Source organism: Meleagris gallopavo, chromosome 1 (genome assembly GCF_000146605.3).
Source record: "Meleagris gallopavo isolate NT-WF06-2002-E0010 breed Aviagen turkey brand Nicholas breeding stock chromosome 1, Turkey_5.1, whole genome shotgun sequence".
NCBI classification, from domain to species: Eukaryota; Metazoa; Chordata; class Aves; order Galliformes; family Phasianidae; genus Meleagris; species Meleagris gallopavo.
This window is the reverse complement of record NC_015011.2, coordinates 89,615,968-89,638,300: the sequence shown is the minus strand read 5'-3', so window position 1 is coordinate 89,638,300 and position 22,333 is coordinate 89,615,968. Positions and strand designations below refer to the sequence as shown.

Below are 22,333 nucleotides of genomic sequence, written 5' to 3'. Positions count from 1 at the left end.
CTCTTTTTCCATCTACTGAGGTCAAGCTAGTTGGCTGTTTGGAGGTCTCAGGTCACATACTTCTCCAGTCTTGATTGGTTAATGATAGGAATGACCTTTGCTATGCCCCTCCCAGTATCAGAAATTCTTACTGCAGGACTATGTATGTTTTCACATGCCAGTTCCTGAAGTTGGGGATTATGTTGCCCCTCCTTTCTCCCTACCATCACCTACAAATACAACCGTTCTCTTTCAAGGTGGTGTGCTATCACCTCTTTTGTTGGCTGCCTCCTTGCCAATGCACCTACAGGTTCCTCGTACCAGCCTCATTTATGGCTGAATGCATTTGTGTCAGCCCAAGAGCAGCCTCCATGGTTTCACTTCTGCAACCAAGACAACTTAAGGCATGCATGGCTAGGTTACATCAAAGCAGCTGGCATGTCAGGGATATTCAGAGGAAAAACTGAGAAGGCTCTGGAGACTGAGGATGGGATAAGCAACACTTCATTTCCAGCGCAACGGTCCCAGGTCAGACAGATGACTGAACAGCATACAAAAAGATCTCACCCGCCTCTGTCTCTGGCAGCCCCCAAGCTCCTCCAGCACTGTGGCTGCTTTGACAGAGCAGAGACAACGTGTTTCCTACATTCAGCAAATGTCTGCTCTGACACAAAGCCTGATCCCTGAGCTCATGCTCTTGTCACATCCATGTCAAATGAGAAGTTGCTTGCTGCTCCCACTGCTGAGGCCTTGGGCTGGATTATGAGGAAAGGGACTTCCATATAGAATATTTTCTCCTCTCTATTCCGTGCTGAAGTAATTTTTCAGCAGAGCCACTGTAGTTTTGATGTATGAACCCCAGGAATACGGGGCCTACAAAGCATCCTTATTCCCATACCTCCCTGTGTCTGTTGGGGCTGCAATATTCTTAACTTTCAACTGACTTCTGACAATCTCTGGTCTGACATGCATCATCAATCAAATGTTTGTTTTTCTCCCCGAGCTGGATCCTCTTGCATTATCTTGCAGCTTTGCGCACCCATCTACTTGGCATATCAGTGACAGGTCATCTCCTCCCTGATCCCACAAGCTTTCAGTTTTAAAAAGAAGACGTTTCATAGTTAGCAGCTTCCTCTGCCTGGTGATTGCTGTCACGAGCTCATCCATCCTTTCTGCCAGAGTAGGGCCATGGTGGGGACAGCCATGCTTTTTGTGGCTTCCTCCAAAGGCTACGCTCTCCTGTGAGTGTGGGTGCATGCACAGGGTGAGGGTGAAGCCAAAGAGGGAAGGCCAGCAGTCAACACTGTCAGCCAGTTTATACCACCTCCCTGCTCCTCCTTCCAGCAGAACTTCATGCACCAAGGCGGTATCACCACTGAATTGCATCACGCAAAGTGCGTAAGTACAGAAAGGAAGCAGATATTTTTAAGCCTTGTCACACTAATGGATAAAACAGAGTATTCAGTGGTCTTGTTCACGCGTTCCTCTTCTGTCATACATCAGCACTTCCCGATTCTCTGAAATCTAATTCATGAAGAATCAAATGCAGAAGTAAACTTTAACATGTTGTGCATTGTTGGCCATTTTGCTAAGCACTTTCCCACTAATTCTATGCACCTTGGTATACGGTTAAAATAGGAGTCATTCCCAGGAACAGCAATGTTCCTGGAGGGAGGGAGCTGGTGAAGAAACAGCCAGAAGAAAAAGACAAGAGAAGGGGCTCAGGTCACAACTCGGCATAAGAGAAATCCCTGTGGTGGAAAACAATCATCCAATCAAATAACTCAAAGCCACCACAGGGCTTTTCCTAACCTATCATATCTAGGATTTTGCCTGGTCTCAATTTAAGTCATTCAAGCTGAGGAAAGTCATCCTTTAGAGCAGAGCGGGACAACCCCTCCCCCACCCAGTGGCAGTGCTGGGCCTGATGCTCCCCAGGGTATGGTTGGCCCTTTGGGCTGTCAAGGCACGTTGCTGACTCAGATAAAACTTGCTGTCAGCCAGAGCCCCTGGATCCCCCTCTGCAGGGCTGCTCTCCAACCCCTCATCCCCCTGTCTGTACATAGAGCCAGGGTTGCCCTGTCTCAGGTGCTAAATCCAGAGTTTGCTCTTGTTGAGCTCCAGGTGGTTGGTGATTGTCCAATCCTCCAGTTTGTCATCATCTATCTGTAAGTCCTCTCTGCCTTGGAGGGAATTAATGATTCACTTTATTGCAGGTGGGTGACCCTCAGCTAGGACCTTCAAATTAACCTGCCAGTGACTGGGAGTTGAGTTGGTCATTAGACAAGCTGATGCTCACAGGCGTGACACCCCTCCAAGTATGCTACCTGGCCAGCACATGTACAGAAAGGACACAGACACAGCTGCCAGCAGACTGGAAAGAAAGCAGACTGCAAGCACTGTCACACTGCAGGTGGGGAGCACAGTGCCAACACTGGCACACAGCTGAAAGTGAAAATGTCACTTTATTTACATCAAGGAGCAACAAGCCTGCCAGCTAGTTGTTCCTCATATCCACTGCTTGAGCCAAACCCTGTGTCTACAGCAGCTGACCACAATTGCTTCATTGACTTCTCCAGGCAGGGCATACATTCTGCTGGGGACGTATCTGTCCCCAGACATTCCAATTTACCGATAAGTCATCTACAAACCTAGTGGAGGGGGAGTAAAAAAAATGAATTTGCAGTTTCTTTTACCAGATGTGATTGCTGCCCTCAGCTCATACAGAGAACATTACTGACTGTTCCGGATGGGCATTGCAATGCCTCACTCTCATGAAACCACTGAACTTATTCCCTGCTTGTCTTATGTTCTTCCCTGCAGAATTGCAGTTGCTTGAAATAGATTTTTTTTTTTTTAATTATTTTAATTTCTTAAAAGCATGTTAAGGTGGGATTTTAGAAGCACACTGAGGAGAATGGCAGGTGCCACAATGCACAGATCACACTAGTCATTCGGTTTCCTTTTTAGCCAGATTCTCATTTAGACAGTTTGTGTAAGTATCTTGGAAAAAAAGGATCTTGAAAAGAAGGAGGCAGATGCTTCTGGTCTGGTGTCCTGGTCTCCTGAGTAAGAGGCTGAAACTAAGGCTGAAACCTGAAACCAAGTCGGTCATCTGCTGCTTTCTGGATCTGGTAGGGAACCTGCTTTTAGCAGGAGGGGGTCGACTTGATCTCCAGAGGTCCCTTTCAGCTTCTATGATTCTATGATGCAAAGGCACAACCTCTGCTGCCATCTCCAAAAGCTGTTTCAGCCAAATCTTTCTTGCCACTTTACAAAAATGCCCATCCATGATCCCACTTCTGGGAAAAGAGCCTTTCTGCTGGCTTCTCCTCACACACAGGCTGCATTTGGAGTTGAGGCACTCACCTTCTTTCTCAGCCATGCTCCCTTGGACAGCACAGGGAGGTGAGAGCCGCTCGCTGACGTGACCACAGACAAGCAGCAAGCAAGGGTCATTGCCTCACCAGATGGAGAAACCAAGGCAGGAAGTGCATTGCCATGCTTTGGGTGAAGGAAGTTCAGGGCCAGAAACACGCACTGACACTAGCTACCCAGTGAGCGCACAGTACGCTTGGGGTGATGCACTGCTGCCTCATCATTTATTCCTGTGGCTGCAGCAAGCCCTCCTGGTTCCCAGCTGTCATGTGGTGCTGCCAGCTGCTGTTTTGACTGCTGGTCACAGTTTGTTACTGTGTGTTGTTATTTACTGGTCAGTGACAAAAGCACACACCTGAGAATTAGGTGACTGAGAATTAGGGTAAGCCCAGGAGGAAAATTTTAGGAAAATAGAGCTGTTAAAAGAATGATGGGCTGCTAGAACGAACATGTATTAGAGCCCAAAAGACACCGTGGAAAGTTACCTATGAATCCTACGGGGGAAAGAAAAGATTCTGCAAATTTCAGCAAATTGGAGCTGCCACCGTGTGCTTTTAATTTGCACCTTCTTCCAGCTCTTGGCCTGAAGGTGTTGTGCAGAAATGTCCCACAGGGTCTCAGCTGGCATCCTTCCTGCAGCATGCCCTTCACAGCCCCCTGCAGTGGGCTCTTGATCCTGGGCTCATCTAGAAAGGCACATTTTTTCTTAGTCAGAGAGAATTACCCTTTTTTCTTCCAGATGAACATGAAGGAAAATTCTGAGTCTAAGTGAGTACTAACCACAGTGTCCAACACGTGGCACGGTGAACTGCTCCAAGGTGGTACTTTCCAGAAGGCATATCCTGGCCATTGGTTCACCACAGCCTAAATTTTCATTAAAAAAAAAAATACTGCAACAGCAAAAAAAACCACCCAACAACCCAGAAAGGTGCAATATGATGACTCTTTGCATGACCCCAAACCAGAAGGTTGCCTTTGCCAAATGGGTGCACTGGTGCCCATCTCCCCATGCTGTTGGGTCAGTTAGGGCAATGCTGCCCCACACTGTCCCAGACTTGTGTGTGCGTGATGGAGAGCTTTCCTCATGGTGTCCCATGGGACTCCTCTGGGATCAACGCAAGCATTCAAGCTTGAGAATTGCCCATCTCCCCACCGCACGCTCTCAGGCTCCTGATGATGGCTTCGGTTGGCAGCTGCTCAGGAAATAGCACTCACTGCATTTTGGTGACATATCTTAAGCATCCTTAACTCCAAGGCATACTTTGGTTTCAGTTTCTAGGTGGCTAAAGGAAATGAAGTACCAGGAAACAATGGCAAAATCCAATGATTTTGATATCATGGGCATTTTGGGCTAATGCAGAGGAGTTCTCCCATTTCCCTGTCCCTATGACTCTGCTGTTACTGCTGCAGCAGGAGCCCTTCCTCACAGAGAGCCTGCCAAAAGCAGGAGTTTTCCCTCTCATAGGCCTAAACCATAGGAGACAAACCTCTGCTTTTAAGTGTCACAGCAACCCGAATAAATTCTAAGCTGCTCTGTATACAGCAGTCTGAATCAGAAAAGGTCAGAAGGCACCATTGGCTCTGCTGAGATACTGGCAAATCCTTTCCCCACTTCCTTTTCTGTTACTATTTTCTGTAGCAGAGGCTTCTAGATCTTCATGTTTGCAGCAGGGTGCAGAGGAGCAGCAGAGGTCTGAATGGACACTAAGTATGAAGTTACCGGGTTGGATGCTCAGTGCAGCTCAGTGCTCTCAGCCACCTGAAATCCCCCAGGTCCAGCTCCAGCCAGCACTCTTACTTGCCCCCAAATTCCCCAGGGACTCTGCTCTCGCCCAGCGCTGCACTCTTAATTGCACTGAAATCCCCCAAGTCTGCAGCTCAAAAACTACCAATGCTTTCTCTCATAGGCATTGGGGATTTTTTTTTTCCACGTCTATGAGCCGCTGGTACCTCCTTGCATGAATCAGGGCTCTGAAGTTGTGGTACACAGCACATGTGAAGGATCAACCACTGGTGAGAAAGTTCAGGCTCTGCACGTGGGGTCTAAGCCATGCTCATTCCCATTTCTTGCTCCTGCTTCTTGCTTCTTTTCCTTCCTTGCATTCAGGAATGCGTGCACGTGCACATTTGGCCACATAGCTGCCACCAGGACAAAAAATGAAGTGTAGAACTTGCAGGAGGCAGTGGTATCCAGACGCTTCAAGGCAACAGGACTGCTGCCAGAAGCCAAGGCAGGGATGAGCCCAGAGGAGGCCTGGCTCAGCAAGGGGCCAAGCTGCCTGCTGCAGCTCTAGGCAGCTGTTGGAGGCTCACAGGGCCTGAAGGCTGAAGTGTGCTCATAGCCAGGAGGAGGCTGTGGCTCAGGCTAGAAGGGTGTGTGTGTGTGTGTGTGCGCACTCAGGAAACCAGTGCACAGCTTCAGGAGAAGCATAGGGAGGATGCTGAAGGTGTTTTTGTAAAACAATTCATTTCCACATGGTGACTTCATTTCCCAATCGACCGTTTGTGTCCGGAAGGTGCTGAGCTAGGAAAGAATCCTGAAAATGAAAGGAGAGAGAGGCCCAGAAGAGGAAGCAGTGGCCAACACAGGAGTAGCCAGGCTGCAGCATGTAAGCAGTGGAGCAGTGTGGCTGGGGGGGCCATGGGTGTGAAGCGTGGTGGGGTCAGTGGAGTCAGAGAGGATAGGTGTTCCCTTCGGCTACCACCTTGCTGCTGGGGCAGACTCCGCCTTTCTCTGTGCTTTGGGGCCATGGCCACTATGATTTCTTTCACTCAAGGGCGGCTGTGGGGGCTGAGAGCTCCAGCTCCGTGCTGCCAGCGCAGGCCTCCGGCCCTCCTCCCCCTCTTTTTGGGCTGGGCTGTCGCAGCGCAGTGACGCATGCTCTCGCCGCCTCCACCTCCGCTGCCATTCTTGAGACTTTGTCAGCTGCGGGGAGATCTGCACTGGCCCGGGGAAGGGGCTGGTAACATCAGCTGGTACCCTGTCAATGATTGAGCGAGGCGGTGCAAAGTACCGGCATCCTGTAGTCACCATCCTGGTCCTGTAAGTAGTGTTGATGAGTAGCAGCAAAGCTGGTTGGCAGGAAGTAGCCAGCTCTCTCCCAGCAAGTCTCAAATGATGATTAATAATTCAGATATTTGCTGCGTTTGTGGTTTTTCTTTCGGCGTTTTTCCTGAGTCAAGTGATGAAGGGAGACTAATGGGTTCTTTAGCCATAATGAAGGCAGAAGTAAAAAGCAGCAGGCTTAAAGTGTTTTGGCTGGAAGGGAAATGTTGTTTACAATACCCACTCAGGTGCCTGACTGCCGATATCAATGCACACTTCCATAGCCAGCCTCTGGGTATGTGCTTAGTGTTAGTCAGAGCCCCTCTCTGCCCATTTTGCCCTGCCCCATGTTGCTGAAGGGTAGACAGACTCACTCTTATGTAAATGTGGGGCTCACTCTCAAGTTATCTTTGTGATATGAAAGTCACTGGGAGCCTGTTCTGATCTCCTGACTCCTGTGAGCTACTTTTGGCAAAACATTGAAAGGAGGTGCATTTATTATCCACACGTTCATAGAATCATAGAATGCCTTAGGTTGGAGGGGACATTAAAGATCACCCAGCCCCAACCCCTGCCATGGGCAGGGCTGCCCCCCACCAGCTCAGGCTGCCCAGGGCCCCATCCAACCTGGCCTTAAGAACCTCCAGGTATGGGGCATCCACAGCTTCTCTGTGCAGCCTGTGTCAATGCCTCTGAGTAAAGAACTTCTTCCTAACATCTAACCTTTCTTTTAGTTTGAAGCCAGTCCCCCTTGTCCCATCACTATCAAATGATGTAAAAAGTCAGCCTCCTTCCCGCTTGTAAGCTCCCTTCAAGTACTGGAAGGCTGCAATGAAGTCTCTGGGAAGCCTTCTCCAAGTTAAGCAAGTCCAGCTCCCTTAGCCTTCATAGGAGAGGTACTCCAGTCCTCTGATCATCCTTGTGGTCATCCACTTCAACAGCTCCACATCCTTCCTGCACAAGGGCTCCAGTTTTGGACTCGGTACTCCAAATGGGGCCTTAGAAGGGCAGAATAGAGGGAGACAATCCCCTCCTTCTCCCTGCTGGCCCCACACAGGCTTACCAACACATGCCTGCACATTGCACGTGCCTGCCAATATCCACAGTGTGCTTTGAAGGCATATACTCCTTTAGGTGCTGGGCCAGGTGTCCAGGTTGCTGAATGTTAGATGTTTAGTAGTTATACTAAAATGAGAAAGAATTTTATTTTTCATTATCTTCCTCTATTTTTTTTTCTTTTCTTTGTAGTGCTTTCTACATTGAAGCAGTCCGGGGGCAAAAACTGTGTCCTATATCGATGGAAAACTATGTGGCTTCAATGGTGCTGAGCGCACTGGGGGACACGCTGGGCTATTACAATGCAAAATGGGAGTTCCTGAAAAGTGGCCCGGCCATCCACAGGGAGCTGGCTGCCATGGGGGGACTTGGCAACTTCAGCATCAAAGGCTGGAGGGTCAGCGACGACACAGTGATGCACCTGGCCACGGCCGAAGCCCTGGTAGCTGCTGGAAAGAATCCAGATTTAACACATCTCTATTCCCTGATTGCAAAGAACTACAGGGAGTGCATGAATGACATGGACAACAGAGCTCCAGGTTATCTCTCCATTGTGTTGCCTTGGCGGGTCTGCCCTCTGCTTTCTCTCTCCTTGTGGCTAACATCTCTCACTTTTCTGCAGCTTGGAGTCAAGGCTGGCCATGCTTCTCACTTTAAGGTTCTGCTTTTGTCTATTGATTGCATTGGTTGTATTTCATGCACAGCCAAAAGTTTTCTACGCTACCAGATTCAGGAGGAACTGAGGGAATAGAAAAAAGGCAGGCTGAAGTGGCTTGGGCTTCTCAGAACTAGATGAAAGACAACATTTTGCCCACATCTATAAGACATTCTTACAGGTGTTTCAGGCCTCGTCTTGAGCTCAGGGGAGGAATGATAGGTTTTGCACTGGGAATATGTCTTTTCCTACATTCTTGAAGGAAAAGCATGATTTCAGCCATGTAGAATGAGCCATCTTAAGGCAGCACATGTTTAACAGAGAGTTAATATAGAATTTCTGGTAATAAATGCTATAAATTGCACATAAAATATATTTAAAAGTGCAGAAATCCTTGCTTGGAATAATTAAGTTTATTAAGCCTAAAGCCCACTTTTGGCTAGCTATGCATGTCCACTTTCTGCAGCTGAACAGTCAGGTCACAATTATCTTTTCTGAGCCACGTAGCTCCAGGCTCTGTTTCTGCAGAAACAGAATGTAAACGCGGTGTTCCAAGTTCAGCCCACAAGCAGCAGAGATGGGCAGGGTCCGACAGCTTGGGGAAAGATAAGTGGACAGACTGCAGGGGCCAAGCTGCATGCAATATATTCCTGTCATTCCTGGTTCACCCAGGCCTGCTGACCAACCCTATCTTTTTCTGTGCAGATGGCCCAGCTTAATCCAGATACTTGAATTAAATATGAGCAATTGAAGCTGGGCTAGTTTTGGCTACTTCAGGCAGCACAAACTGCCTAGCAAACACTCAAATGCTGTGATGTAATGCAGAGTTTATACAGTGAAAAGAAATAGGTTTCAGACTTGCCTATTTGGAAAGGTCTAAATATATTATGAATGTTCTAGCTTGACATTAAAGATTTCCTGGGAAAATACCCTGCGTTATTCTTTTAGGGTCACTGAGCCTAGAGTGACAGAGCTGTGCATTTCTATGGTAAGCCAGATAAGAAATTCAAGCAGGAATTTATTCTGCATACCTTTCCATGGCCACCTACAACCCTCTCATAAAGGATGCAAATATCAGCATTCTGAAGATGGATAATCTCTGTTGTCAGAGCAGCTTAACAAATAAAATATTTAAGAGGGGGTAATGATGCTTGCCAGGATAGCAGCCATCAGCAGGTTAAAATTTCAACAGAATCACTGCTGTTTTGGCAAACGAACGTCTTGTAGGTCCCCTAGCTGATGGGGTCTGCCAAGATGGAGCAACCACAGCTGGCAGTGAGACAACTACTGGAAGCTAATTCTGTCTCTGCTATCTAAGTTTGGTGACGAGAACCCGAGCTGCAAAGAGTCTAAAACTGAAATGTTAGTAATTAATGGCTAAGGTTTACAGCATGCCTGCTGCAGTCCTTAGGTGGGTATCTGCGCCCATGAGCTGTTCTCATATGAAAATGAAAGATTTCAAAATAAATTAGCTATGGCAACTAATTGGAGTAAGAAGGAAAGACCGGGTTGGCTGGCTAAATAAAGATGTGCAGTTTAGTTAGTGGGAACTGTGTCCATGGACACTGACATCAAAGCATTTTGGAGTGGAAGGAAACTATGGAAAAAATGGAAGTCTGTTGAAAATGCTCTTACAAAAGCATTCAGGAGTGCTCCTGCTGCAACTGCAGGGAAGGATTGGGCTGGTCTTGGCCTCTGAAAGCTGAAATCTAACACCAAGCTGTTTAATGCTCACTAACATACTACTAAAGGGAATGCCTAATTCGTATCCTGAAAAGCTGTCTGCAGTTCAGGGTCTCCATGACATAATGATAAGTCCTAACAATAGAAGTTGCCTGTCAGTAACTTCTTACTGCAATTCAGAATAGATTGTAACTGAGAGTATAACCTGAGATGATGCTTTTCTGGACAAATTGAATGCTCACTGGGGAATTGCAGCTTTTAAGGTTGAGAATGGAAATTTGCTGTTGCAATTTTCACCCAATAGAGAGGAGATTCCCCCAGAATGGTGGGGGAAAGTCACATTGCTCACCTACGCAAGGGAATCCAGATCTGAAAACCAAAACCTATGATAATAAAGGGATTCCCACAACTTTATTAGTCATCAGCCAGTCACAGCAGAGACAAAGGTCGTCTATCTCATTGTCTTAATTCAATGCCAAGTTAATCCCTACATCCATTATGGCTTTTTGTGACGTGCCACAGCCCCAATCATATTTCTTTTTTCATGACATAACTACACGGCCTGCACAGCTCTCCAGTAAACCTTCTTCTTCAAAACTGTTACCTTTCACTCTGTTTCTAAGTCTCCTACCTATGGCTACACGGTTGTTTCAACCCACCTTTGTTATATGTACTGACAATTCCTAAACAACCGTTACCGTCTGTCCTCATGTAAGAGTCTAGATAAATGGAACGAAAGCCTGGCTCTGGGCAGCTGGTCTAGTGGTTGGCGACCCTAGATCATTATGGTCCTTTTCAACCTAGGGCATTCTATGATTCTGTGATTCTATGATATTATTCTATTCCAGAAATACCATCTAGTTGTACATGCAACTTTCTCAGTCCAGCTTTCTTCGCAGACTTTTTGCTTCTATTTCTTCTTCCCTTGGAACAGTTCCCTCCTCAGGTCGCTTTTCGGTTCTCACTGTTAGTGAAAGGAATTCCTAACCAGAATTTAGTAGGCTTCCAGAGTTTCTGGTTTCAGAGACTCTCACAGCAGTTCCTCCAAAATCTGGTTTTCAGAAGGTCCAAGAACATGATTTCAGCTCAGTCTCCCATCATCACTTTTCCAATGATTTAACATGTTAACTGTTTAAAAGCACAGTAATTTACAGTTCTACTTAAATCTCGGGAGCCCTAGCTGTTGTACATTGCTTTCTTCTACTTTTTTCGTTTGCAGGATATTAGTGGTGATGTCCTAAAGTAATATGTATATTGTGCAAGTAACTGTTTGCTTGTTATTGCAAAACAGCTTAAGCCTTGTCATCTTCCTCATTTTCCTTTCGTTGCAGCTAATGAAAGAACAGTCTCGCTTCTTCTCTGCACTGTTTTGTTGCCTGCTCTCAACCTGCCAAAACATGCTCTGACAAAATGTTTTCCTTGCAGTTTCAACAGGATTGCGAAGTTCTTTTTCCTGTCGTTGGGCAGATCTTGATTTTAAGCTGCCCTGGTTCCTTTGCGCTCTCTCCTCACCAAGAGGTCCATCTAACTAAGGACACATAGATAGGATGATTGGCACAGCTTTTTTAAAAATAGTGGTTTTGTCCAATGCAATCTTTTGAGGTCTTCTTATAGGTGTATAAACATAGTATATATAGATTTGAAAAATGCTTCAATTTTTAGTTAATCCTAATGAAGTTGGAAATTATACTGCTATCACTCTTAACAGTTTTGATGCGGAGCAGCCAGCACTGAACTAATCCCTTCCATAGAAAGCTTATTTAGAGGCTTGAATGTATGCCTACTTTGAGACATCGTAGAAGGAACCTCGTAGCTGTTCAGTTAGATCAGTTTTGCCAGAACCCAGTCCCACCATGCCCACTACTTCCTCCAACCAAGAAGTGTGGCCCTGCAGTTTTCCCTCTGTAAATCTCCTGCAGGCCGAGTCACAGAATCACAGAATGGTTTGGGTTGGAAGAGACCTTAAAGCTCACTCAGCTCCAACTCCCTGCCATGGGCAGGGATATTACCCAGTGGATCAGATGCCCAAGGCCACATCCAAGCCAGCCTTGAAGGATGCATCAAGAACATCTGGGCAGAGCCAGGTTTTGGGGCTGGGCTGAGCAAAAGCAGCAGGGCTCATCTACTGGGCAGTGTGTGACACAAGCATCACGCCAGAGGCTGGCATGTAGGCACACTAGGGCTGAGGCTGGTGAAATTGCAGCACCGGTTTGTGCCTGGGTCATGCTGTGGGGAATTCATGAGAATGAAAGTAGCCTGACAGCGTGGGCTGCACTGATCGGCAACCTGTTTTTTTTCTATGGGGAACCCTTGCATAGGCTGTTCCCATTCTCAAAGTTCATTTCAACTGATAGGCTGGCTGGATGAACAGTCTGAAAGCAACAGGGTGAAGCTACATTTTCAGTTTGAGACAACCATTCAGAGTGAGCAAGCACAGAGAGCTGCATCCCACACCGATCTAATATGCCTATAATGCAGCGGCTCTGTCAGAAAAAAGAAGGATGCTACAGACACTCAGATCAGGACCGTGAAATCATCCATGTGACCTTATTCCTGACAGCAGCCAACTGTGATTTATTGCTAGCACATGGCTGGGAGGCAATCTTAGAACTGTGCTTGGATTTGGACGTATTTTGATTACAAGGGAGCTGTAAAATAGACTGCCATATACCAAGTCCTACTGCCAAGCTTATGTGTGCAAGTAAAGAAGCAAACTTTTCTGCAGAGTATGTAGTGCAGTGTCTCACTGTGACTAGCAAGGTCCCAGGCCACGGAGGTCAAACTGCACCAGAGATAGCAGAAATGCCTCCCGTAACGTGAAGTTTCTTGAGCAAGCTTCTTCGTGCTCTCTCCCACTTAGTTCAGCTTTCTAAGTGAGCACGAGGAACAAAATGATGGGAGAACCCCAGCCTTTCAAATCCAGCTTTGCTGTTGTCTGACATACTAAAAAAGTTAAATGAAAGTACCCGAAATCTGCTCACGACTTTATTCTCTGCTGGAGGAGAAATATTTTAGAGCTGTCCAGAAGAGAAAACTAAGTAAAAAGGGCAAGGCAAAAGAGAATAAAAAATAACGTGATATTTGAAACCTGTTTGCCTTTCCATGCATGCAAGCCGAATGCTTAGCACTCCCAACTTATTTCCTGGCTGAAGCATGCATACTAAAATTTGGACATGTTTGCACAGGTGGCTTTACCTATCGATGTGTTGGGTTAACTAACGTGCTACCAAAGCTGCAGCAGGAAGCAGCAGAGCCATTGCTTTGAAAAGTGAATAGCAGAAATAGAAAAGGGATGAGGGTGGGCAGAGAGAAGTCAGCGTGTGCCATCCCACCAGAGGAGATGCAGAGCTGGGCTGCGGTTGGGCCAGAGGGTCTGCCTGGAGCAGGAGAGAGCTGAGGAGCAGGGACAAAGTGTTCACAGGCTTGAATAGAGTGGAGAATGGACAGTCACCACTTCTATAATCTAAAAATTAGAAGGGAATTTAAGAAAACTATTAAATGGCGGCTGGCTTAGATGATCTCCAGAGATCACTTCCAACACCTACAATTCTGTGAAATACTTTGCATAACAAAACTGTAGCTCTGATTACCGTAGGATGTTAAAGAAGCCCGAAAGCACTCATGGACTCAAGCTGGGGAGAACAGTTCAGGGTGGGCAGGTCTATGGGGATATGTATGGTACGTGTGGCCCTTTGGGTCTGAGCGCTCACCCGTGCAGAATCCTCTGCCTGCTGGGCAGTGCTGCTGGGCTGCGCTCACCGCACCTTTTGCAGTCTCCGCACAGTTAGCTGCTAGTGGCTCTGCTCAGAGAGCAACTGCAGTTGGTCTTCAGCTAATTTAGGAGAAAAACGGCAAAGCCGTTGCCATGAGGCAAGTACTTAATTTATCACTTTCTGACAAAGCAAAAATGCACTGAGGGAGATCAGGATTTCTTGCAGAGAACGTTTCCTAGTGGCCGAGGCACTGGGAAGGATTCCTGGGCAGCCTGGTGGCTCCCTCTGTTATTAACGGCTCCTGTGTAAGAGTTGAACAGCTATCAGGAAAAAAGGAGAGGTACTCATTCTTGCAGTGAGTTGGGATCGATGTGATCTGATTGATGGCCCTCCAAATTTCCTTTCTGTTAATGTCCATCTAGGTGTCTAGATCTGTGTGTGCGTAAGATACTTAGCATAGACAGTACGTGTGCTTTATAGATGCTATCAAGAAACATGAAATACAAATATTAACAGTAACAGTTACACACATAAATCAGCAGGGGATTGTTTTTTACCTCCCTGAGCTTTTTAATTATTTTCACAAACCAGAACGATTGGCTCTCCCTGGGAATGAATACCAAGGGTGTGCTGGCAATTTCCGGCAGGAGACAGCAGCTGTTTTCTCAGGGAAGCCTGAATCCCTTACACCAAATTATGGTCCCTGGGAGACCGCCTTGCATGCAGCACCAGCAAGCACTGTGCTCCAGTGCAGAGGGACATGTTACCGGCACTGGCTCTCTCTTCCTGCCCAGGTGAAACATGTATGGACAACGCACTGAAACTGGACCCGAGGAGACCAGACACTTGGAAGGCTCCCTTCAGCCCCAAGGGGGGTGGCTGCGGTGCTGCCATGCGCTCCATGTGCATCGGGCTGCATTTCCACCGTGCTGCTGAGCTGGACACGTTGGTGAAAGTCAGTATTGAGAGCGGCCGGATGACTCACCACAACCCCACCGGCTACTTGGGCTCTCTGGCCTCCGCTCTGTTCACTGCACTGGCGGTGAATGGCGTGCCGCCCCTGGCCTGGGGGAAGCAGCTGCTGGATGTGCTGCCGAGTGCCAAGGCCTACGTGCACGGTGCTGGTTCCTTCGTGGAGGAGAACATGAAGCACTGGTGAGTTGCAGGGATGGGTTCCATGGGGAGCAAAGTGAACCTAGAGCACAGGAGGGCGAGCTCCGTTCGTACCTAAGCTTGAGGAGTCATGTCATGGTGGACTCTTAGAGCAGCGCATCCCTGCCATGGGATCCGATGGGCTCGGGAAAAATACATCTAGCATACAAATGGCAGGTTTAGTGTCACATAGCGTTTTTTGGACCCAATATAAGGCAGCCAGGCTTTTCATCTCAGCCATGATCTGATGAAAGATGAGAAGCAGGGCTGGGGAACAGAACCAGGCATGGGGCTGAGCTCAGTCTGAAAGTGGTAACCAAATGGGGACGTGCACCCAGTGTAGCTCTGCAAAGAGGCACTCTGAATCTTATGGATGACTCAGTTCTCGGTCTGAGCCTTTGAATCCTTTGAGGTGACAGCGGCAGGTGCTAGGCTGCCTTCACCCATGTGGCTGAAGAGAGGGGAAATCTCAGTGCCTCTTACTGTAAATCCTGTCCTTTCCAACAACGGGTGATGCCTGCCATGATGCTGAGCTGCCGCTCCAGGCTCTTTTGGTAGCATGTTTTCAGGCAGCCAGGCTGTATGATTTGGCAGCAGGACTCCTCTTACTGTAGGTTCAGGTTGGAAATTAGGAAACATCTCAGAAAGAGGCAGTGGCACAGGTTGCCCAGGGAGGTGGGAGACTCACAGTCCCTGGAGGTGTTCAAGAACCGTTATGGCACTGAGGGACATGGCTAGTGGGCATGGTGGGGATGGTCTGGTGGTTGGACTGGGCGATTTCAGTGATCTTTCCCAACTGTAATGATTCTGTGATTCTAGGTCTTACTTTGAAGAGCAATGGAAAGCGTACCTGAAAGAGAGAGGCATCTTGGACGGGGTCTCGGCACCCACCTTCCCCTCCAAGTACGGTGTGGAAGAGAGGGATTCTTTTTACACCTCCCTCAGCTACAGTGGCTGGGGGGGCAGCAGTGGGCACGATGCCCCCATGATTGCCTACGATGCACTGCTGGGTGCAGGGGACTCCTGGACAGAGCTGGCTTACCGTGCTTTCTTCCATGGGGGAGACAGTGACTCCACCGCTGCCATTGCAGCTTGCTGGTGGGGGGCCATGCACGGCTTCCGTGGTATCGCCTCCTCCCTGTATGCTGACCTGGAGTACAGGGAGCGCCTGGAGCAGGTGGCCGAGGAGTTATACCATATTTCCCAGGCTTAATGTACTTGAGGGTAGGCCTGGATGAGGCTTGCATTTTCTGTCAGTGTGTTCGCTTCAGCAGGGAGACCATGTGAGGGCTTGGGGGGGGGTTGATGGGAGCATGCAGCAGTGTACCCAACCTGTAAACAGCTGAGCTGAGAATTCCCTCCTCCTCTGCACAGTGGTTGAGTCTCAAGCAGAGGAGGAGCACCCACTGCAGCGCTGCCAGCAATGCTCCAGCAGCTGGACAGGCAGCAAAATGCACACAAGCTGCCCCAAAACAGGGTCCTGCCACTCTAAGCATGCTGGAGAGTATCAGGAATTCTCATGCCTGACTACAGGGCTGGCAGAGATGCTTTGCAGTAAACCAGCAATGGCTAATACAAGCTCATTACCTTGTAGTGTACTGCCAGTGAGAACTGTCACCAGCTCTAAAAGCTCTCCTCCTCTCCATAGTGATCACAACAAATATTGCCTCAGCCCGCTAGGGGAAGGAGCAAACAGCCAGTTGCCTCAGGAACAAGAAAGCTTTTTTACGTGATTATTTCAGCAGATTGCATTTTTTTTTGTTTGTTTTGTATGAGTGTAGAAAGAAACAGAAACTCTGCTGCTGCATCTCAAGTGCACTGTGCAGCTTCATGGCACTTTAGCTCTATGTGTAGGAATGTATCACACTCAGTTCAGTTAACAGGGGACGTAAGCCCTACTGACCACACCTGTATGGAAGATAAGGGTGGGTATAAGGAGAACATTTTACATTAACTTCAGTAGCTTCTGTAGTCAATTATACTTATCTGCTTACAGAGATGATTATCTGTGTTAATGGTGATTTGCTTACCACTTATCATGTATTATTCCATTAAAAAATGTTTCTTCAAATCCAGACTATTGCACAGTAAAATACTTATTATTTCAAGAGCAATTTCAAAAACACCGTGATCCATTCAATACATCGCCCTGGAATGTTCTGTTAAATGCTATTTTCCACGATGGGATGAAGGAGGGGATGGGAAGGGGGAGTATGCTGGGAGAGCCAGAGGGGGCACGCTGCCCACAGGCTCCACCTGGATGAGTAGTGAAGCACTGCTGGGGAGGATGGAGTTATTGCAGTGGAGAACAAGGCTGGAGGGAAAGGCTGCCCAACAGGGGGAGTTGGCTCCGGAATTCAGCACACCGTTATGCAGAGACTGTGCATAAAGGTGCAATGAAAGCCCAGATCAGACAAACACCAGCAGCAGTATGAATCACAATTTCAACACAGTTTACTACAGTTCTCGGGTGTGTTGTATAAAACATGTTTTAGTGCAACATAGTACAAAGGTTTTTTTGTTCTTTAAAAAAAAAATCCCAAACATTTTTCCGACATCATGCATGGATAAGCTATCTCTCTTTCATCTTGGCTTCATAACAGAAAGTTACAGCAGAGAGAGTGGTCTGAAAAGCTTAATGTTGAAACTCATTAGAGTTCGCCTATAAAAACAGAGATGTCTGAGACTGGGCAACACACTGCCAGAACAATGAAGAAACGTCATTGGCAAGGTACTTTCTGGACCATCACAGGCGCTGCTTCCTGGCAAAGCCTGGGCTCTGTGCAAGAGCTGCTGGACTGGGGAGGGACCAGTTTTGGCCGTGGGGAGGGGGCAGGGGAAAGCCCTCCACCAGAGCCCTGTCTGGGCAGTGCTGTTGGGGCAGCAGGCTGGGCGGAGGAGCTCGGTTCAGATGCAGCGCATGCGCTGGAAGAAGAGCTCCTGATGACTTTCTCTTTTTCCTTTAAAGCTGAAATGAATTGCAGTTCCTGCCCTGAAGCAGTATGTACAAGAGACACTACATTTATGAAACAATACCCATGGGCTGCAGCTGCTGTTGTTCGTGTCGTGGTTCTTCAGTTCCATTTGCTTTTCATCCCACTCCTCTCTTTGCAGACTTCTTATCCAGAAAGGGAAGACAAGTGCGTGGGTGCGTGGTATGTATATATATATATATATATATGTATATATATATAGAACTGTGATATTATGCATAATTATGCATATGGGGCCAGTAAGCAATTATGTCTCAAGGAGAGAGACTTTGCAGAGGGATGAGTGAAATTTGGGCTTCTCAGCAGAACCAAATACCATTCTTGAGAAGGAGTAGAGGTGGTCGACATCAAAGGTCTGGCGGGCTCCCCCATCACTGGAATGGGACTGTCTGCATCCATGCGGGAAGATGCAAGCTCCTCTTGTAGCTCATCTTCTAGAGAATATGCTGTGCAGATCTCCCACCCGAGGCTCCACCACATCCAAAATATCAAGGCATCGGGGATCAACCCATGACTGCTACAGAGCATCTCCTGAAGTTCCTTTCTCTTCTCGAAGAGCTGTCTGACTCTCCTGAAGAGGACAGCAGCTGTAGGCATGGCACCTCTCTCAGACGAGGCAGGGGGTCTTGTCGTTGCACCCATCTGCCCCAGTTGGTTTCAGCCATGCTGCAAAAAAGAAATGGCTGGATTTGCCAGGAAGACATCAAGGAAGACAACAAAAGGCCATTTTTGGCAAACACTTTCTTCCGCCAGACAAAATGCTTAGGGTGTATCGGGGAGGAGGTGGTTTCCTCCACAGGACACAGCAGGGGTACTTGGCAATATGGGGTACTCGAACACAGGTGCCCCATGTGGAGAGAGCCCCGGTTTGCTTTGTGAGAGCCATATCTTTCACAGAAAGAACAGCATTTCCTGTCACAGAGGTTGTGCACAACAAAAGCAGATGACTTTGCCAGGAGAGAGGGCTTATGGTGAAATGGTTTCTCCTCCTGAAGTCCTGGAGATGGCATACACAGACACACACATGGGAGATTTCTCTCAACCCAAAGGGACGTGGGGGCACAGATGTGCCACAGGCCCCTTATCCAATCCAAACTCACACTGGGAAGAAGTGCAAGGTGCAGGAAATCCTGGTGACACGAGGTTACCTGCATGTCCTCGCTGTGTGGCTGCGACTGGGCTCTTTGGCTGAGCCACCCAGGGACTGGGAATCCAACCTCTAGTACTTTCTCTTTCCCCCTTTCTTTAGTCACTACTTTGGTCAAGTTGAAGCCTTCAGAGACTGGATCCAGCCACCCATCCCAGGCAAGCAGGGCACAGAGGGGAGCTGTCTTGTCAGAGGTGGCAGCATGGAGACACGGAGAAGCCAATCTCTGGTATGCTGGACCGTAAGAGGACTCCCTTGGCAACCAACAAAGTCAGAGCTTTCAGGTATCTTCCTTCCATCCCCTCATTCAGTTCCTGGATATAAACAAAACTGCTTTTGTTCCGATTGTGAGTGCACTGAGCATTCAGGTTCTCCAATACCAGGAAATGCTCCCAAAAGGTGAACTGCTGCCTCCTAGAACAGTATTGCCTTCTCTGGAACAGTAATGTGGAGGCACAAAGATGATGAGGACAAAGCCAGTTTTGAGATGGATTTCCTAATACCCCAACCTGCCCATCAGGACGTGGTCCTGGCTTTATCTGACGTCAAAGAGGGAGTAACTGGCTCAGCACACCTTGGCAAAAAGACCTTCTTCACCATGGCACAGACTATCAGGAGGAAAAACAAGGTCTGTTTTGGTAAACAGACACATTAACCTCCATAGAGATGGTCCCAGGACCAAAAGCACCCCGGGAACTCCTTGCTCCGTGGAGAGAGGGAAAGCCTACAGTTCTTTGGGAGACTAAACAGAAACAACGACAAAAAAGTAACGTCCCAAAGGACAACAACTGATGGCATCAAAAATTAACAAGAGGAATATCCACTATGTACAGCAAACGTACAGACCTCTGGTCTGTCTCAGTGGCTGGGTGCATTCCCACATGTGCTGGAAGAAGCCTTAGACCTTCCCATCCACTCTGGCTGTGCACTCCACAGAGCTCAGCTGCTGCATCGGAGCACAGATGCTGAAACAACTGAAACAAGAACAACAAGAACCACTCTTCCTCAGGGTTCCTGGTGTGCCTCTGCCTCTCTCTCTGCATGTCCCCCTGAGAGCCTCTGCCCCTTTAGTCTATGGTTCCTGGGTGGATGCTGAGCACCGGTGGCTCTAGGCAAGTGGGTGAGTAGTTGAGGTGCGGCTCTTTGATCCACAGCAAGGGAACCCCGTTTTTGCCCTCCGAATTCTTGCTGGAGTTCCGACTCTTGAACCGCACCAGGAGGATGGTGATGATCAAGATGCCGAAGATGGGGAATGGGTAGAAGAAGACAAAGTAGAAGAGGGCGTCATTGGAGCAGATGACAGACTGCAGGGTGGAACCTGAAAAGATGAAGAATGTCACATTTTACACTTTCTCTGCAATGCAATACCCTACAAACTTTCAGAAACATAAAACCAAACGCTTATTAATCTATATCAATTCAGGAGATTGTGCTATGAGAAAGACATCAGTACTGGAAAATGGAGCACCAGAAGAAAGGCCATATTTCAGGTTTATCTCCTGCTAAGAGTTTCATGAGTGCTAGAGAACTTCCTAGAGAAAGTATGGGATGCTTGGGGACATCTGCTCTTCTCACCTGCATCCTGCACGTGAACAGCAACTGTGCCTGACTCCTCCTCAGCCAGCCGGTACCACACGCCGCTGGGGTCTGCCAGCCACTCCTCCACACGGCACGAGTAGTTGCCCGTGTCAGTACCACTGGCCTGCAGCACCGTCAGGCGGAAGAGCACTGCTGAGAGCCGCTGGAAGCACAGGCGGTCCTGCCAGCGACCTGTCCCGGAGCTGAAGATGGTGTCAAGGCCCACGCTCAGCACCACGTCCTTCTCCTCCTCTTCTTCCTTCTCTTCCTCTTCAGCACGGCCACCCACGTCTTTGGCTCGGAGGTTGTACCACGTCACTGCAAAGTGAGACTCGGGGCTGGAGCGGGATAGAATGCTGCAGTCCAGCTGGAAGGACTCCTTCTCCTGCACTGTGAGGTTGGCAGTGGCTGTATCCACCTGCAAGGTGGGCTCTGAGATAATGAAAGAGGAAAGGTGAGCGTGGAGCAAAATGCTGTCTGCAAAGCCATCCTTTCTCAGCACAAACACGTAATCAAGGTCAGAATCACAGAATCATTAAGGTCAGAAACGACCTCTAAGATCACCCAGGCCAACCATCAGCCCATTCCCACCATGCCCACAAACCATGTCCCTCAGTGCCACATCTACCCTTCTCTTGAAAACCACCAGTTGCAGTGCCGGTGCAACTCAGGCAAAACCCAAAAGCTTGACAACATTTGCCAAGTCCCACAAGCACCCGTGCAGCCAACCCCACAGAAGCAGCATCCTCACCTCGCTGTGCTCTGCCTGGCCCACAGCCAAACTGGAGCTACCTGACTGACAGCCCTGTGTTGCTGCAGCTCACACAGACACACTAAAGGATGTGCCGGGAGGTACCAGCGGGCACTGAGGAGTAATCACAACTGCTCAGCTGCCAGAGCAAAGTGTATTTCACTCCACTCTTAGCATGCCCGAAATTGCTGAAAGGACTTGAAAAATCAGTATGTCTAATGTGCGTGAGGACAGATTTTTTTTTTCCACTGAGTTGGGAAGTTAATTAGTTAACAGGCCTCCCTGCAGAAATGACCGCAGAACAAAAACAGCAAGGACGCTTCCAAACGTTTCTGGTTTTTTTTCTTGCTGCAAGGCTAAAGAGATGTTCTTAGCTAACTGAGATACAGTGGCCAGAACTAAGATGAGTTGATTAAAGGCTGACTTCAGGAGCAATTAACATCTGATTTAGTCATCCTGCCAGGGAACACATACTCCGGGGATCACAATCAGCCCAGATCTAAGCTTTCATTTAAAGATTAAAAGCCCTTTCTAATGCACGAGTTCAGCACAAAGGGCAAGGCAGCAGCTTGCTGAGGAGAGGCCCATTTCTCCTCTAGCACTGACAGCAAGGCTACTCTTGCAGGTAGCTGGGAGGGAGAGGACCCTGTGGGAGAGGGCACCAGGTACTGCTGTGCTCCAGAGTGAGGTCTGCAGGCTGTGGGTGCCATCCCCAAGGAGAAGGAGAATGGGCTTTGCACAATGGCATCTGTTCTGTAAGTTTTCCCTGTGGAAAATTGTCATTAAGGCCAGAGCTGTTAAGACTGTAGGCAGCATGAGCGTTTTCAGCTCCCATCTTCCTCAGGAGATTCCTACAGGAATGAGGTAAGCCTTGAGATTTCTTGGACTTCTGAGGTAAAAAGGAAGAAGGGAAGGAAATGGCTTGTCAAAACAAACAGCCTCCCCCATCTCAGCAAGTTAAACAGAAAGAGAATTGCACTCTGAAGATGCCGAGAGGCTTTTTTTTTTTCTCTTTGCTCACAACTATGGTACTGGAAAATGAGTATAGAGATCCTCACTAATGAGACGTGAGTCACAAGCTATCTATTTTTAAATTCAGTCATTTTTTAGGTATCGCCTGCCATGAAGGAAAAACAAACAACAACAAAACACTTTATACATATCTATATATCTTGAATTAGTGCACCCCCAACGCATCATCT

The 22,333-nt window shown here is 48.0% G+C and overlaps 2 protein-coding genes across 3 annotated transcripts in view; one reads left to right on the top strand and one right to left on the bottom strand.

The window, feature by feature from the left end:
- The first annotated feature begins 6,235 nt into the window (after window positions 1-6,235).
- ADPRH (ADP-ribosylarginine hydrolase) lies at window positions 6,236-16,737 on the top strand. The gene is made up of 4 exons (XM_003202833.4): window positions 6,236-6,400; window positions 7,652-7,998; window positions 14,305-14,665; window positions 15,482-16,737. The coding sequence occupies exons 1-4, from the start codon at window positions 6,345-6,347 to the stop codon at window positions 15,873-15,875; spliced, it is 1,158 nt and encodes a 385-aa protein (XP_003202881.2). The 5' UTR covers window positions 6,236-6,344; the 3' UTR covers window positions 15,876-16,737.
- A 361-nt stretch (window positions 16,738-17,098) lies between these two features.
- Window positions 17,099-22,333, bottom strand: part of IGSF3 (immunoglobulin superfamily member 3) — a 30,120-nt gene continuing 24,885 nt past the window's right edge. For both annotated transcript variants that reach the window (XM_010721898.2, XM_019619848.1), the window contains 2 exons: window positions 20,378-20,812; window positions 17,099-20,120 (listed from right to left, as the gene is read on the bottom strand). In XM_010721898.2, coding sequence (XP_010720200.1) covers window positions 19,870-20,120; window positions 20,378-20,812 — 686 coding nt within the window. In that variant the 3' untranslated portion in view covers window positions 17,099-19,869. The remainder of the gene's footprint in view (window positions 20,121-20,377; window positions 20,813-22,333) is intronic.

Bases quoted from the DNA above. Each gene is read 5' to 3' on its own strand.
- ADPRH (XM_003202833.4), top strand. From the start codon at position 6,345: ATGATTGAGCGAGGCGGTGCAAAGTACCGGCATCCTGTAGTCACCATC. The intron at 6,401-7,651 runs GTAAGTAGTGTT...TTTTCTTTGTAG, and splicing joins GTAGTCACCATCCTGGTCCT to TGCTTTCTACATTGAAGCAG. The intron at 14,666-15,481 runs GTGAGTTGCAGG...CTGTGATTCTAG, and splicing joins GAGGAGAACATGAAGCACTG to GTCTTACTTTGAAGAGCAAT.